We start from the raw sequence: 17,050 nt of genomic DNA, 5'->3' as shown, positions 1-17,050 counted from the left end.
TGACTACACAGTTGATAACACTGCGGAGAATGTTGACTATCCCCACAGAGTTCTCTTACCACTCCTATTCAAGAATAACAATGAAATTCTCCACAGATTGAAGAAAAGTAAATGTTTGTCAGCCTTAGCTCCAGTGATGCAATTTAAAACTTTGAATTCTTCTGATAGATGACTCTTATGAGGACCGAATCCTGTAAGGACAGCAGAGGATAAGGCTCAATTGTAAAGAATCCTTACAAACATGAAATCAAATCCACTGGACAGAACAAAAGAAAGTTGGGGTGTCATGAAAGTCTCCTGTGCCAGAAACATTTTCAGTGCATGGAGCCCATTTAATTCCTCTGGATTCGGGGCATATAATTTTAAGTATTAGCATTAACTTTTAACATTCTGAGATATGTAGATGACACCTCATTACTGTGAAAACTTGAAATGAGTATTTATGAAGGTTAAAGCAGAAAGTGCCAAAGCTTTATTACACCTGAATATCAAGAAGACAAAAGTAATGAATTATACAACTTTAAGGTTGATGATAAAGAAATTAAAACAGTTTTATTCCTTGGCTTAATCATTAACCACAAGGGAGAACACAATCAAGAAATCAGAAGGAGACAGAGCGGGGAAGGCAGCTATGAAGGAGCTAGAAAAATTGTTACATGTTACTATGGACAGTGAGGAAAGCGAACAGTCAAAGTTCATTCCTCTGAAATGTGGCACTGGTGGAGAGTTGAATATATACCAAGGACCATGAAATGGACAGATCAGTGGATTCCAGACCAGATCAAATCTGAATTCTCCCTAGAAGCCAAAATGGTCAAACTGAGGCTATTTTTCTTCAGTCATATTATGAAAAAAACAAGACTCACTGGAAAAGACAATAATGCTAGGAAAAGTTGAAGGCAGCAGGAGGAAAAAAGGAAGACCCAACATGAGATGGACTGACTCAACAAAGGAAGCCATGGCCCTCCTTGCAACACCTGAGCAAGGCTGCTAATTAGGATGTTTTGGAAGACATTGATTCATAAGGTCACCATTAGTTGGAAGTGACTTGGCGATACTTAACACACAGAGAGTTTTAAGCATAGCTTTGCAAATTGAATCTTATTGGAGTTGAAAAATACAACCTTGTGTAAATTGCATGTAGATTGATAAGCATGATCAGTAAAGTCCACTGTCCTCTCATATCCGGTATATTTTAAAAGCTTCAAAACAATGTGAATTCACAGGGTGCTCTAAAATCTACTCAAAAGAACCTAAAGTGCCATCATTTTAAAAAAGAAATGATATCATAGTAGCCCCCAATCAATACGCCAGCCAATATAGCCTATTCAGCTCCTCCCTTTTGATCCAATAGAATCTCTCAGAAAGAGACAAAGAGGATTGCTGCATCCATTAACTTAGGAAATGGTGCTTCATGCTTTGAGAACTCCCTGTGATGACGCTGATAACTTTGGGCTCAGGATTGGATGTTTGTGCATTAAATCAGAAGTGTCAGAGGTCAGCGAAGCAACTTCCCACAAAATGGCAATAGCTTATTCCCTACAAAATGGCAATACATTATTCTAGCATCACTATCTCTATAACAGACAAGTCAGGGAGCCAGTGAGATATGAAGGCATTGTTGTGTGGTTCTAGAAGAGCAACAGATACACATATGGTTTTCCTAAAAATCAGTCACCACATGGTCTAGGAAAGGCTGCTTATGTTTGGTTTAAATGATTTGAACCTGGTGGGCATTATTCTTTATAGATCTTGTTAGTCGAGAGCCATTTATTAATATCCTAATATTTCTGATTTTTAAAGCCCATGTTCCTGAACAGTCATTAGCACACAAACACCTGTCTTTTAAAGTCATCATAATGGCAGAACCCCCCCCCCCAAAAAAGGATTTTCTTCAGTGTGTCACCATGACTAAAAGTGAAAAAGAAAGCCTAAATCTTTTTTTATTCCCAAGAAAAACAGCATTTCATTAATCATAAACAATAATTAAAACAGTGAAGAGTGCATCATTGAAAGAAAGGACACCAAAATCTGTGTGTAATGAAGACACTCACTGGCATCTCCACCAGTGCTTGAATTTTACCCTCTCAAACACTGAGATATAATTTGTATGATTTGTTAGTGAGCGATTTCTAAACATTTCTAACAACGTTGTGTCATTAATTACTCATGAGAGGTGTAGCTGTCTCCTTATTCTAACTGCATCCATAGCTTTAAGGGAGGTGTAGGGGGAAGGGAGGCACCAGGGACAGGATTCAAGAATCTCTGAGTCAGTGACACCCACAAGCCCACACCCATTTCAGGTTGGGTAACCTGTGTTTACTTAGCAATTCATCCGATGCAAAACTAAGGTGGGGACTAGCTTATGTATTCCAGCACATGCAGCATGGAAATATGCTGCAAATATCCAAGGAGAGAGACTTATTCACCCTGGGATATCTTCAGTGTTACACCTCAAATGTTTATTTATTACATTAATATCGTGCCATGCTTACCTCATGGAAATCAAAGCCATGCACATGGGGTTCCCAGGAGATTTCAGACTCAGGTAATTAGCAGAGGAAAACATGCATAACTTTTACATGGTTGGGGATCAGACATCTTCCAACCATATCTTGGGACAACAGAATTAGCAATCTGTCTGTCTCTTCTCTTTTTCAGGCTCTCAAGCTGCAAAGGAGTGCCAGTTTCTCTTGGGCAAACAGTGCAAGAGGGAACAGTTAACCCCAGCTGCCCCAGTACAGTGGACCTAATCCAAATCACACACCTACCCAGTGGCTGCTTTTTAGCAAAAAGGAGTCAGGATCTCCCACATTTCATCAAGCTGAGCGCTGTATTTCTCAATAGTAAGGCAGGCAAGAGCTGACTTGGGCTAATTCTGTTTAGCTTCTCTACAGCAGCGCCTAGGGTCACAGTCACAGATCAGGATCATGTTATGTCATGTGAAGATACAAAAAGGCGAAGTTGTCTATTCTGAAGAAGATGCAGCATAAAAGAAAGAACAAGAAGCAAATGGTGAGAACACAAGGAAAGAATGGACAGTAAAGTGACCATTTGTCAGACTACAGCAGCTGAATAGACCTTTAAATACATTGATTTGGGAATATCTGTACAGTGGTACACATATGGGATTTTTTTCTCATGCAAGCTAGGTTGGCGGTGACCTGTAGGCATTTCCAAAATTGCAACAGTCATTCCAGCAGCAGTCACAACAATGACAGCTGCTTAGTGCAAGCTATGTCTGTATGAGGTGCCCATGTGCAGCTGATTTCTCCTTAAAGTGTTATACATGGGAGGAATAGCAGTGCGTAAACTATTTCCAACTCAAATTACATCTGTTGCACTCTGGCTGTTTTTAACCAATAAAAATATTAAGCATATATTTTTCTATTTATGTTGTTTTTTATATGTGTATATACATCATTCTATTTACAGTATATTATATTATATTTGCTTCACCCCCTTCAAGTATACATAACAATCTTTCTCAACCCTGGGGGGTGAAGCAAATATAATATAATGTAAATAGAATGATGTATATACACATAAAAAACAACATAAATAGAAGAGTATATGCTTAATGTTTTTATTGGTTAAAAACAGCCAGAGTGCAACAGATGTAATTTGAGTTGGAAATACATGGGAGGAACAACATAAAAAAATGATACAACTGTATATGTAAACAGACTATAGGGAAGTTTCGACAAAGAACATACTTTTGGGAGGTGGAGGGCATTGTCAAGTCATTCAGACTGTTAGATCGAGTGAGCGGTTTTACTAACAAGACCCCCCTCCACAAACTGTTCCTTACGATTCATTTGTAAAATATCCAAACTTTGATCTGGATATATAACCCTCTGAGGTTTTCTATGCTTGTAACCTCTCACATTGTTCCTCATTCCCCATAACTGAAGTTTTCTTTCTTTTTAGATGAAACAATGCCAAATATTTACATTTCCATCTTTCTACCACTTTACACAGGTTTTTCCCCAGGGAGAGAGGGACACTTGGCATAGCACACATAGCATAGTCCCAACTGCTTCTGAATTCCACAGAGATGGAGTTGCTCCATCTTTTGCACTCTAGCAAAATTATTGGAAGCATGACTGTGTATACTTGTACAGCACAGTGCTATTCTTAGACAATTTCACATCTGGGGTAAAGAAAAATAGCTACTTCCATTTTGCTCATGGATTAAGTTTTTTAATGACATGGGTAAATACTGGAGTATGATTACTCAACATTATTTACTGCTTTTATATATTGTTGATCTATTCACCATCTGAGCCCCAGAAAGGCCATACTGAGAAAAGACAAAAAGCATGGGTAGGAAACATGATGAACAGTACAGATGAGAATGTAAAAGACTGGAACTTGGAGGGAGGGGGGCTTTCAGATGCATCCTCAAAGACTTAGTCAACAGCAGCACAATCATGATTATTCACTTTAAGATCCCACAAATTGGGAACAACAGAGGGCCAATCATGCCAAGCTAGGAGGTCTACTTCTGTCTTTACTGCCAAAAGAACTCTGGTGTCAACAGATACGGGGGCATAAATTTGGCAATTAAGAAATGAGGAACATTTTTCCATAGCAAAGAACTGACTCATTCTTTTGAACTAAAAGCAAGCCAAAGGGCATAGCTTCACATTTCATTTAATCTCAGTGACATTTTCCCCTTCTCTCACTGCTTGGGTTTCCCTTTCATCCAAAATTTCACTGTCCTAAATTCTGAGACCGTCAGCGCCACAGCCTGACACACAGGCACATGTTACATAACTAAGTGTTAACACAAAGAATGCCATCTGTGGAGAGCTCTACGACACAACTCCAGATTGTTCCCATAGCACTTGTGTGGGACTCCCACACAATCCTAGGCTGAAGCAAGCAGAGGTTGAACAGCAGCTGTGTCTTGTAGCCCGCACCCTGAACTTGCTGCAACAACTCCTGTTCTCTTAGATGGCCCAACATTTGACCTAGTGCACCATCCCACATCTCAACACCTGGGCTTTTACAGCACAATTACAAATTACAGGACAGGAATTAGAGCCACAAAATAAACAAGTCTATAGCCCCCAACACCAGAAGTGCCTGATAAATATCTTCCTTATGGCTTCCCTACTGCTGATATAAGTGCAACTCTATTCTCTCACAAAACCATGGAAGACATTTCTGTTCAACTGTCTGATAGATCTGTTTCTCATCATATGCTATGGCCTCTGCACCCACAACCCACTATTCCCTGCTTTAGGCTGGATTCCTCCTAGTCTTTTATCATTGCTTTGTTTGTAGAGAACCGATCACAGGCTCCCAGTGTACTTTCACAGGTTCCAACATGCTTCTGTTTAATCCAGTCATTCCTATGAAAGACTTCCTCTAGCTTCCCAGCTGTAACAGCTACTTCACAGAGCTCTCTCAAGTGGTACAAAACAAGCACCCCAAACAGTGTCACTGCTGTTCACTTCTGAGTTTTCCAGCTATTTCTGGGGCTGAATGTTCTTCCATCTGAAGCCTGATCAGGTGAAACTGAACACTAAGAAACAACTAATCTCTTCAAGTGGTCCTTTCCCTCCCTTCCAAGCCGCCAAAGGAGAAACAAAAGAGAAGCCATACTGACCAGAACGTGCCAGGCTGTCTGAAGCGACCTCCTGTGTGAAGATCCAGGGGGGATTGGTGACGTAGAGGGAGGTGGTGGAACTGTTGCTGCTGCTGCTATGTTTTTTCCCAAAGAGTCTGCTAATAGTCCCCTGCACAGAGTGATGCTTCTTCATTTTGACTTCTGCCTTTCTTCGTGTCACCAAATGGTCCCTCTAGCAAGGCATATTTTCACTTTGCTCACCACCAGCCAGCAGAGGCTCCGGCAGGTGCTAGTCTTCTGAGCTACCTTTTCAGCTGCTTTAAAAGTAAACCACCTGAGCAGGTAGAGGGCTGGCTTCTGTTACCTAGCCACACCCCACAGCAGCTCTGTCGGTCACATTCTTTTCTCGTTGCTACAATAAGCCATTGTTAAAAGCAGCAGACTTTTTTTTTTAAGCCCAGGGACTTCTGAAGGTCTTCCCCAAAGCACTGCCACGTCCAAAGGCTAACAAAGGCTCCTGGTCAAAAGGCTCTTTCCAGGTTTTCAAAGCTAAAGTCAAACAAAAAACACTGGTGTGTGTTGCATGAATTTCCAAATCTATCATGTCAGTTCCTGATTTCTTTCAGCTCATAGCATGTATCATTGTTTAAGGCTCAGAAAAGGTACCAGCATTTCTAAAAACATATGTTTCAATATAAGGTAGAAAATATATGTACACAGATTTTAAAATTAACATTCTCCTCATACATAGCCATGGAATTCCACCCACCTAAAATTTCAAGGCAGATATGGACTTTGGTGAGCCTCCCCATAGATAGGAAATAGCCATTAAGAACACTTGACATAGAGGGTAGTTCCAAGAAACAGCTCCCAGCAAATATTGAGATCATAATGAGTGGAAGAGGTCAGTTTTCCAGTAAGAAAGTCCTTTTTCCCCTAATGAGATTGTGACCTTATTGCTACTCTAAGTGGACAGTTTCCACTCTGGCTGGGGGAATTAGCTGGAGACAGAGTGAGAGGGGCTAACTGGGATTGATAACCTATGTATACCAGGATAGTCCTGGATGAAAACTTTTGAAAAGGCACTTGTAAAATTGAAATATGGTTTTGTTAAAGAATAAAGAATAAAAAATAATAAAACAAAAATGTATATTTTAAGCATTGAATATATGCCCCCAAGCATTCAAGAGCTGACTCAAAGAAAAAGAGAGGAAGTTGAATAAGTTTCAGGGATGGGTGATAGTTGCCATTCTTGACGGTCTATTCAGGAAAACAACCACAATTTCCAAGAGCAAAGGAAAGAGCCAACACACAAGTAAGGGTGCATGCATAGATCCAACTCACCTACAAACAGCATTGTGAGGAATGCTGCCGGATTCAGGTTAATGTAATTTATTTTAATGTATTTAATGTAATTTATTTTAATGTATTTAATGTATTTTATTAATGTATTTTATGGTATTGTATTGTATTTGTTTTAATCTGTATCTTAATGTATTTTATTAATGTATTTTGTTTCATCCTGATTGTAAGCCGCTCTGAGCCTTATGAGGGAGAGCGGCATATAAATTTGATAAAATAAATAAATACATACAGACACATACACAGTGAATGGCCAAAGGACCAATATTTACACCTCAAAATGAGTCCCGAGGCGAGGCAATATGAGGTAAACTGGCAGAAAAGCCAGATACAAAGAATTGATTGCTTTTCTGGGATTCCACCAGAAGATAGCAGAGGCTTGATGAGTCATTAGGACCCAAGAAATTGCTGGACTATCCTCTGGAATACTGATTGATTGCTGGGATGGGTGCATATAGGATAATTAATGGTTGCTCTGAACACTGATTTAATAACCTTAGGGTGACACAATGGAGATTAGCTGGCCCCATTGTCCAGTCAGGCACACCTTAGGAACAGGGGAAAAGTTCAACAGCCAACCATTTTCCTGCCCAGGCTTGACACACAAGATGGATCCCAAAACTCTCTGAGAGGCAACCATTTTGTGGAGAGCAGAGTCTTGCTCTTACGCCAGTCTTTTCCCTGTGCCTTTGTAGAACTCCTTAGTGGGAGGAGGGATCTAACTGCTTACATTATCCCATCTCCACTGTAACATTTAACATCAGTTAGCATATCCTACCTTCCCAACAAATGGGTTATTTTCTTTCCTCAGAAATCCATTTATCTGGTGTGGAATGGCCCTGTATCACAAGGAGGCAGAACACTTTTATGACAGACACCTGTAGCAGCACCAGGAACTGAATGCCACATAGTGGTAAAAAGAAGAGGTAAAACAAAGGAAAACAGCATAGGAAAATCCAGGATTTCACCTCTGAACAAGCTAATCCAATATGCTATATTTTGTGAATTAATATTACCATTTATAAACAGTGCTATAAATTTGCAAATTCATATTTTAAATAGCAACATCTGGATAACCACATATTCCGGCTATTAGAGATATGCTGTTGAAAACTTACTAATCAACATCTGAGCTGAATTCACCTGTTCAGAAATATAGTAAATATTCCACGTCTGAATTATTTCTGCTGATACAAGAGTGAATTAAAGCCTTTATTATTTTTTCTACTGCCTATTTGATGAGGGAAGTAGAAATTCAGTCAAGAGTGACTTGCCATCAGCAGATATGTATGATCAAGATATTGAAAACAGGATCATCCTGACTGGTATTTTTTGCTTGGCATTTCCACTTTCCAGCAATTATTGCACTATCTCACTGGTTTTGGGAGGCTTCCTGATTGTACAGATCCACAGGAACTGGTTGATTGAGCTATTCCATTATCTGAGGCTGCAGCATATGCTGGACAGGTAGGCAGGAGAAAGCTCTGATTGTAGCCACTGAATTTCTCCCTGTGAAATAGGCAGGCAGCACTAACCAGTTCACAAACATGCAGGGAACTAAAGAAAATGCTTTGCTTGCACTCTGTAGAAGACAGCAGGATAAATACAGGCAAGAGACAGAAGAACAAAAGTCATCCACTTACACATACATCTGGTAGACAGTGCTAGCTGGTCCTGCATAGGACAAAGATACAAACTTTGTTTGACAAGCAGGCAGGAGTGCAAAGACAGGGGAGAATAGAGGCCTCTCCATTCAATGATAAGCAAGTGAAATAAATTTATGTATTTAATATACATATATAATACACTCTCTGTGCAGTTTCCTGAAGATGGCAGAAACTTGCCCTCCCCCAACAGTAAAAACACATACATCCTACCAGTCAAAATGTAAGAAATCAGTGATAAGGAAGGATCAGAGCATCTATAGGAGAGAGAACTGTGGATCTAGAATCTGAGATCTTTTAATATCTGTAATTTCACATAAAATGATTTAGCCCAGTGGTTCTCAATCTTCCTTATGCAGCGACCCTTTGATACAGTTCCTCATGTTGTGGTGACCTCCAACCATCTTTGGAGCATTGCCCTTTCAAGAAAGTCATAGAGACAGGCTGCCCGAGTGGCAGCTTCCTTGAAGCCGAGCCTCAGAGCCTGTTGAGAAAGTAAAGAGTGAGTGAGGGGGATGACGGCCTTCCAGCTGTCTCCATAGGCAGTACACCTCTGCTTGACACAAATGCACTGGTTGCTCAGCAGGGGGGCAATACAGGCAAGTCCAACCATACACATGTAAAGCCAGGATGAGAGTTTATTTTTTAATAAAACGAGAGCACACTATTCAGTGGAGATTAACCCTGTCCCACCTCACATCTTCCTTGGATCTTTGCAACATTATCTTCCCTGCCAAGTTCTGATAAAGGAAATCAGTTGGACTGGGAGAAAATTTTTCAGGAAAACAGCATACAGCAAGTTAAGGCAGGAAGTGGTAACATATAAATTGAAACATATACTGAAACATTTTGTGTCATAAGGGTAATAAGATCCTCCGCCATTTGCTTGAGGATCCCAAGTAAAGTCCACACAGAACATCTCCTGCCCCCCTGAACTTGCTGTGTGAGATGGACGTTGGTGTGATCTCACTAGGCACTTTTTATGAATTCAAGAAAGAACAACTACTTAACACAGATTAGTTCACTCTTAATAAGCTCTATACCTGGCTTTGTAAAAGTAAAACAGATTGGATCATGAGGAATCTAGGTGTCTTTAAAAAGGAAACCATGCCATATGTAGTTTCCATCACCAGAAAGTGAACCTGCCTAGCTGCCTGTTTACTCAAATATGCTGTCCTGCTGGATTCAAAAAACTTAAGCCAATTATTTGAACTACTTTCAGTGTATGAAACATTCCCTCCTGTTTAAGCTATGTTGAAAGCTGCGTGGTATGCTCATGAGTTTCCACGAAGATACCATTGCCAGAAGTAATTTAAATATTTCAGTTAAAATTGAAGTCATTGGAATCTATTTCTGAGTAATAAGATGAGGCTGTTAATTAACATATAAATTTAATATTAACTGTTATTTCCATCTTCTTTTTTGCCTTTCATGCAGATTTCAAGAAGGACATATACAGACCAATTGCTCACACACATTTTATTCCACCCTTTGTCGCCATTAAATCGCCTCCCTTTCATGTGAGGCAAGTAGCGTGTATTGTAGGACTCAATGCAGGGGTACCATATTTCCTTGCAAACTGCGTTCTCCTGCCCGAGGTTTGTGCTGTCACCATGATGTGTTGCCTGTGGGTGTTTCCACATCTACAAAATTTGCATGGTATGAATAAAGAAGGCAGCAAAACACTTCCCCCGGATGCCATGATAATGGGGTTTTTCTGCTGGGAAACTGCACTGATCACAAACAAGCATAGGGAAATCCAGCAAGGACTTGAACTGTTCTACCAGCAGGACTGGTGGTGCCCACACATTTACTAAAGATGGCAAAACTTCCAATCACTGGACTACTGCAGTCATTCAACTCATGGATTGCCTTGTCCATGGAGGAATATCCATGAGTGAATTGTTTCTATAGCATAACAATAGCAAAATATTCAATAACTAGCACTAAAGCCCATTTTAGTTTCAAATAAAATGGGCTCTAGTAAAGGGGGGAAGAGGGTGGGCCCAACTCACCACTTTGTTCCCTGGGTGGCTGCGTTGCTGAAGAGAAGTATCCCTTGGTGAGTGTTAAGGAGGACGTTGATATGAGGGGAGGGGTTGTTGTCTGTTTGTTACCGAGGGGGGGAGCATGGGCAGGGGATCTGGGAGGCTCTTCCTCAGTTGGCCAAGGGGGTTGTTTGTGGGGAGGGCGTGCTGGGTTTTCAGGAGGGTTGTTGTTTGGTCCAGGGATGGAAGGGGCAAGCATGGGGCAGTTGGGGAGGCTGTTGTTGGGTGGCCTGGGTGTTGTTATTTTGGGGAGGGGTAGCCGATGCTGGGGTTTTGAGAGGTTGGTTGCTTGTTTTGGGGATTGTGAGGAGGGAGCATGTGCAGGGGATTGGGGAGGCTGTTCCTCAACAGGGCAGGTTGTTTATCTTGTAAAGGGATTTATCTTGCAAGGGGCTTGCTGAGAGTTTGAGTGGCTGTTCGCTTGGTGTAAGGGTTGGGAGGGGAAAATGTATGCAGGGAATTGAGAAGGGTGTTTCTCAGCAGGTCACATGATTCGAGATGGGGCATTTGGGGAGGGTGCTCAGTTGTTCTGCAGGGTGGGAGAGGATGGGGGGATTCGGGGCAGGGAGGGTGGATCTTGGAGGAGTGGAGTGAACTCCAGGGCAGAGTCTGGTATGCCGTTTGGGTTGAGGGGAATTGGGGCAGCCTGGACCAGGCTCTAGGGCAGTGGCAGCTTCCCAGGCACTGGCCCAGAGGCTGGCATGCTGTTTTTGGTGGGGGGGGGGGATGGCGAGTCTTCGACCGGGGCAGGTAGGTTTGGGAGAGATCAGACTGAGTGAGGGCCAAGGGGTGTGCAGCAAACACAGAGCTTGGGCCAGGGATGTAGGTATAGATTTTTATAGGGGGGTTCAGGGGGTGGGGCCAGGCACCCACCCATTCCTGGGGGCATGGCCATGCCTCCCCAAGCTCCGCCCCCAGCCTCAGTGCTTATAAAGGCAGCTCTCCAAGGCCAGGGATGGCAGATTCCCCTGCCCTGCCCTCCCCCGCCCCCCACCAGCTGGACTCCCAGCCAGCAGCCCCTTCTGGGCAGAGGCATAGCTAGGAAAAATGTAGCCCAGTGCAAAATCTGAGTTTTGTGCCCCCCCCCCCCCCGGGTGGCCACTTTGATGCTGGAATCCATGCCAAACAGTATCACTTTCAATGGTGTTTAAACTAGAAAGCCCAAATTCTCCTTTTAAATCCCCCTGCAAGGGAGAATCTGGGGTCCCCAGTTAAAACAACATTGAAAGTGATGCTGTTTTGGGATGGATTCTCCCCACCCCTGAAACAGCATCACTTTCAATGTTTAAACTGGGGACCTCAGATTCTCCCTTTAAATCCATGCCTAGGGGGGTGGATTTAAAAGGAGAATCTAAGGGGAAATTTGGAGGAGTGCCTGCTTCGACAGGGGTGCAGTATTGTTGTAAGCTAGCAGCACCAAGGAATTTTAGGAGTATTTTTTAGGAGATTCTTCCTAATGATACCATCATTAGGTTTGGTGAAAGTTTGGTTTCAGGGACTCCCAAAGAGTTATGGACCCTCAAAGGTTTAGCCCCATCTTCTATTAGCACCCATTGGAAACAATGGGGGATGGGGCACCCCTGGAGTCCATATCTTTGGACCCCCTGGACCAAACTTCACCTAACCCAGGTGGTATCAATAAGAGAATCTCCTGATAATACATCCCAGGTGTGGTGAAGTTTGGTTCAGGGGGTCCAAAGTTATGGACCCTCAAAGGTGTAGCCCCCATCTTCTATTAGCTCCCATTGGAAACAATGGGAGATGGGGGCACCCCCTGAACCAAACATCACCAAACCTGGGTAGTATCATCAGGAGAGTCCCCCAACAAATCCCTGAAATTTTGGTGTTGCTAGCCTAAAAATGCACCCCCTGCAGGCCAAAAACCAAAAAAACACTAAAAAATACACAAACCACACAAACGGGGTGCGGAGCTTCGGACATGCAATGGGGAGGTTTGAACCCAAGAAACCCCCCCCCCTTACCTACGTCCTTGGCTTGGGCAGGTATGCATCCTGCACAGTGATTGGCTGGCTTCATCATTGGATGGTCAAACCCTTAGACAATTATATATAGTAAGATAAGATGTGCACATGCAGCTATAAAGTTGCTGCTACCTGCAGTCACCCACTGGCGTTCCTGCCTAGGGACATGGGGTACCCCTTGTCCCCGGGCGCATCGATTGAGGTCACGTGGGGGGCGCCAAAACATCCTCCTACACAGCGAGGGATTGAGTAAGCCCTAGAAAGCAGGCACTGAAGCAGCCAACTGCTCCCAGTGCCTGTCGTAGCCCCACCCACTCTGTACGGTGGCCTGGAGTGTCCAGGGGGCGGGGGAGAAGTCCCACTGGGCTCCCAGGAGCAGGACTGGGGAGCTCCGCCTCCCCTCCCTCTAACCCAGCATGCCTTATTCGCTTTAAATTAAGTGTGGCATTTCTCAGAAGCCTTCTCCCTGGCAGCCGGGCGGCAGGCACAGGAAAAGGCAAGCTGAGCAAGAAAGGAGCCCAGAAGCAGCAGCAGAACTAGAAGATGATGCTGGCGCTTTGCTTAATGGTAAACCTTCAGATGGGGAGAGTGACTTGTGAGATTTTACATGTTAGAAGTTAATTCCCACTTGCACTGGGCTTGAGCTGACTTTCTCAAGGCCTAGCAGCTAGCCACTACCTCCACAGGGATTGGTGTAGGGACACAATTAGGAAAGTGGGTGGGGAGGGAGCCATGTATGTTTAGCTGGGGGCAGGAGGTGAATTTGTGAGAGATGATGCCGATGCTTGCTTGGTAGAAGAGCCCAGCCTTCCAGATGGGGGGTGGCTGACTTGGCAGTGAGATTTACATGCTTAGAAGGTAATGCCGACTTGCACTGGCTTGGAGCTGGTTCTCAGGCTAGCAGCCTACCACCCTCCCACAGGAGTTGGTGTGAGGACACAATTACAGGAAAGTGGTAGAGGGGAGGAGCCATGCTATGTTTTGCACTGTGGGTAAGGAGGTGATTTGTGAGAGATGATGCTGATGTTTGCTTGGTAAACCTTCAGATGGGGGGTGACTTGTGAGAGATTTAAATGCTTAAAAGTTAATTCCCACTTGCACTGGCTTGGAGCTCTTTCTGAGGCTAACAACCTACCTCATAGGGTTAGTGTGAGGACACAATTAGGAAAAAGAGTTGGTGGGGAGAAAGCCATGTATGTTTTGCTGGTGGTGGGAGGTGTTTTGTGAGCTGGTGCAAAAAATCATTGTTTGGTCGTTGTGGGGGAGGGTGGTCGTCCATACATGGGGTGGGGTGGCACCAAACTCAAATTTTGTCCCCGGGCTCCAGTTTGCCTAGATTCGCCCCTGCAGTCACCCCAGCTACCAGAGTACCTAACACCATTAGATCGAAACATAATGATTGGTTCCCAGGGTTTAGTATGGCAATCCTAGGAACTCTGATTGGTTGAGAGACACTAAGTGGGTTTAGCCATAGTCGTCATAATTATTTTATGTACTGAATTGAATTTGCTCTGTTTTCCCTCTAGGGCAGTGGTGGGATCCAAAAATTTTAATAACAGGTTCCGATGGTGGTGGGATTCAAACAGTGGCGCTGCCGCACACACGTACCTCCAGTCTCTATTGGGCAGTGAGGTTGCTTTAGTAACCCCTTCTCGGCACTCAGAAAAATTAGTAACCACTTCTAGAGAAGTGGTGAGAACTGGTTGGATCCCACCTCTGCTCTAGGGCCCCTCCTTAGGCTGATAGGGGGATGTGCTCCCACTCCAAATGGATCCAGATCCTGTCTAGATCCAATCAAAGAAAAGTTCCCTCAGGTGCTAGCCTCTCTGAGCAGAGCTAGAAGAGGTTCCAGTGCACACTGCCTTTGCATATGGATGGGCCATTTAGCCATTCTGGCTCTTCCCTAGGCAATTCCCTGAGCTTGCTGCTTGGATGCAGCACAGGGCGTCCACTTGCCACAGTTGCAGGGTTGGCCAGTACAATCCCCACCCTCCACCCCCCGCTGCTTTTTGTGCCCTGGATCTGCTTCAGGTTCCACATCCTTTCTGGCCATCCTCATTTTAGGGCCAGGTGACATCTTTCCACAAGGGTGAGCTGCCCTGGGAATCGTCCCCATCCCCATATCATGGGACACTCACTGTGGGACATGCATGCACTTTTCAGGGTCTCCCCAGCTTTTCTCCAGTCTTTATCAGACCTGCTTTGCTATGAAGTTTTGGACAGGATGGAGTAAAGCTTTTGATCATCTCGCTAGAATCACTGGGGGACAAAATTCTCATTCTAATGGTGAAAGTCCAAGAAATATACACCAACGTTCCCAGAATCAGAAATGCTGGGTTTTGCTTCAAGGAGGATTGGGAAGCTGCACTTGTGCCAGCAGGGTTCCCACACCATTCTTGAATGGGATTCTTGTACTGAGACTTCTTTGAACCTGCCTTCAGAAACTGACCTGGTACCATCCCCCTTTTTCTTTCATATAATAATATGAGTATTATTGAAGAGTCAGGTGATGGGATGTCGGCAATGAGATCATAACACTGTCTGAAATAAATGCATTCACATCACTATGTTACTTCGTTCTGAATATAACCAGTAGTAAGGGAGTGTGGGGTGCATCAGCATTGATACTACCCTACCATATCTCATGTATACCATTTTGGGTTGCTGCATATTTTTTCTACTAACTCCATTAAAGGAATTAGTACTACCAAATATGCAGCAAACTATCCTTTGGTACCATGAGTACTTTGTGGCCATGAGTACTTTGTGGCTACAATCCTAGAACACTTCCTTGAGAGTGAGCCTCACTGAATAAAGTGGGGGAGCTTCCAACTACTACTGCTTGTGAGTGCTCCCTGGTGGTACTAATGGAAATGGATGGTACTTTTTGTGGAGACCGTAAGCCTTTGAGAAAAGCTTCCAAATTCCACAGGTCACAGCCCACACATATGAGGAGCTTCACATTGTAATGGCTCCCAATCGAGGTGTGGGTTGGGCATCAGTCTGTACTTCCCATAGCTAGGGCAGGAATGTACCAGGGGGAAAGGACTTGCATTTTCAAGGGATATTTTCCACATTCCAAATGGGCACACTTTGCCAAGAGCATGATCATCTAATGTGGAACATGCTGTTGAAAGCACATCTTCTAATTGTATATTTGATTATCCTTTAGGTTTCACCCTGAGGAAGGACGTATGGCTTTCCATTTTCATCTTAGAGTCTCTCCCAGCCTTTTAAAAAATAATTCAGAAGTCTACATCCACATGTAACAATTCCACCACCTTTTAAACAAGTATTTGTTTCATATTTCCCATCAATGGAGTTTTGTCTACTATATGCAACGGCTGTGCAATCAAACTCTCCTTCAAGCCCCTATGATTAACCCTGAACAAAGCCAAATCACAAGGCACCAAGGTCAACAATTAAGTAGCACATGGCAGACTTTGCCCACGCTCAGTGCTTTAACCAAGCCTAAATAATATTTATTATTTAAAGCATTTAAATCCCACCTCTGAGGAGTTGATTTTCCAGATAGCATACAATAAATCTGAACCAGAACTTGCCAGGGCTCAGTCCAGGAGCCTGTTTTTAATGCTAGGACTCCATTTCAAGCAGGTCGTAATGGTAGTCAATGAAACCCCTTTTCCTGTTCAGCTATAGGACTGGCTAATACTGCAAGATTCTTAGCTGCGTTTGTTTTCCACTCCTAACTCTGCACACAATCCCAAAAGAGCTGAGTGCAAAACCTAGTGATTCTAGGGGGAGGAAGGGCTGGACCTTCGTTCAGGAATATTTGCATAATCCAGCATCCCCCTTTCTAACTGGTCATGAAAACAAAAACTGGGCCAGAAAGGTTGTGGTCAGTTTTCTAGTGGAAACTTTGGAATATATTGGTCACCTTGCAAGGAAGGCATAAACACCACAGCGTCCTTGTAAATTTTGAGCTACCTAGAAACCGAACTATTTTCTATTTTTCACTTTCCTATTGCATCACTTGTCTATCCGTACATGCTTACAATAAGGTTTTTTAAATTAGCTTGCAACCCCTAGAGCCTTCTTCCTGCTAAGCTACTTACAGGAGCCTCTCTACTTACACTTCTTTATCTCCAGGACAGGTTAATCAATGGCTACTAGTCATGGTGCGTAAAAGTCTCCATATATAGAGGCAGCAAATCTCTGAATATTAGTGCCAAGAGGCAGCATCTGGCCTCTATGTCATCTGTTGACCCTTCAGGGCAACTGAATGACTACTGTGCGAAATAGCATTCTGGACTAGATGGATCACTGATCTGATCCAGTAGGATATACTTACATTCTTGTGAAAGGCAGGGAAGGGGCATTCTGTGTCATGCATGCCCACGTTCTGGCTGCTCAAAATCAAGGGCTGTTTTGGGGCAGTCACGTAGAGCCAGAAAT

General features: G+C 43.5%; 1 protein-coding gene across 1 annotated transcript in view; it reads right to left on the bottom strand.

The window, feature by feature from the left end:
- The window catches only part of LG05H6orf132 (linkage group 05 C6orf132 homolog), a 45,187-nt gene extending 39,324 nt beyond the window's left edge, over window positions 1-5,863 (bottom strand). Inside the window, exon 1 of the mRNA XM_048495791.1 lies at window positions 5,618-5,863. Coding sequence (XP_048351748.1) covers window positions 5,618-5,771 — 154 coding nt within the window. The 5' untranslated portion in view covers window positions 5,772-5,863. The remainder of the gene's footprint in view (window positions 1-5,617) is intronic.
- Between the last annotated feature and the right edge of the window lie 11,187 nt (window positions 5,864-17,050).

The sequence above is a fragment of the Sphaerodactylus townsendi genome, linkage group LG05 (genome assembly GCF_021028975.2).
Source record: "Sphaerodactylus townsendi isolate TG3544 linkage group LG05, MPM_Stown_v2.3, whole genome shotgun sequence".
Taxonomy (NCBI): Eukaryota; Metazoa; Chordata; class Lepidosauria; order Squamata; family Sphaerodactylidae; genus Sphaerodactylus; species Sphaerodactylus townsendi.
The sequence above is the reverse complement of the archived record's forward strand: the minus strand, read 5'-3'. Positions and strand labels throughout refer to the sequence as shown.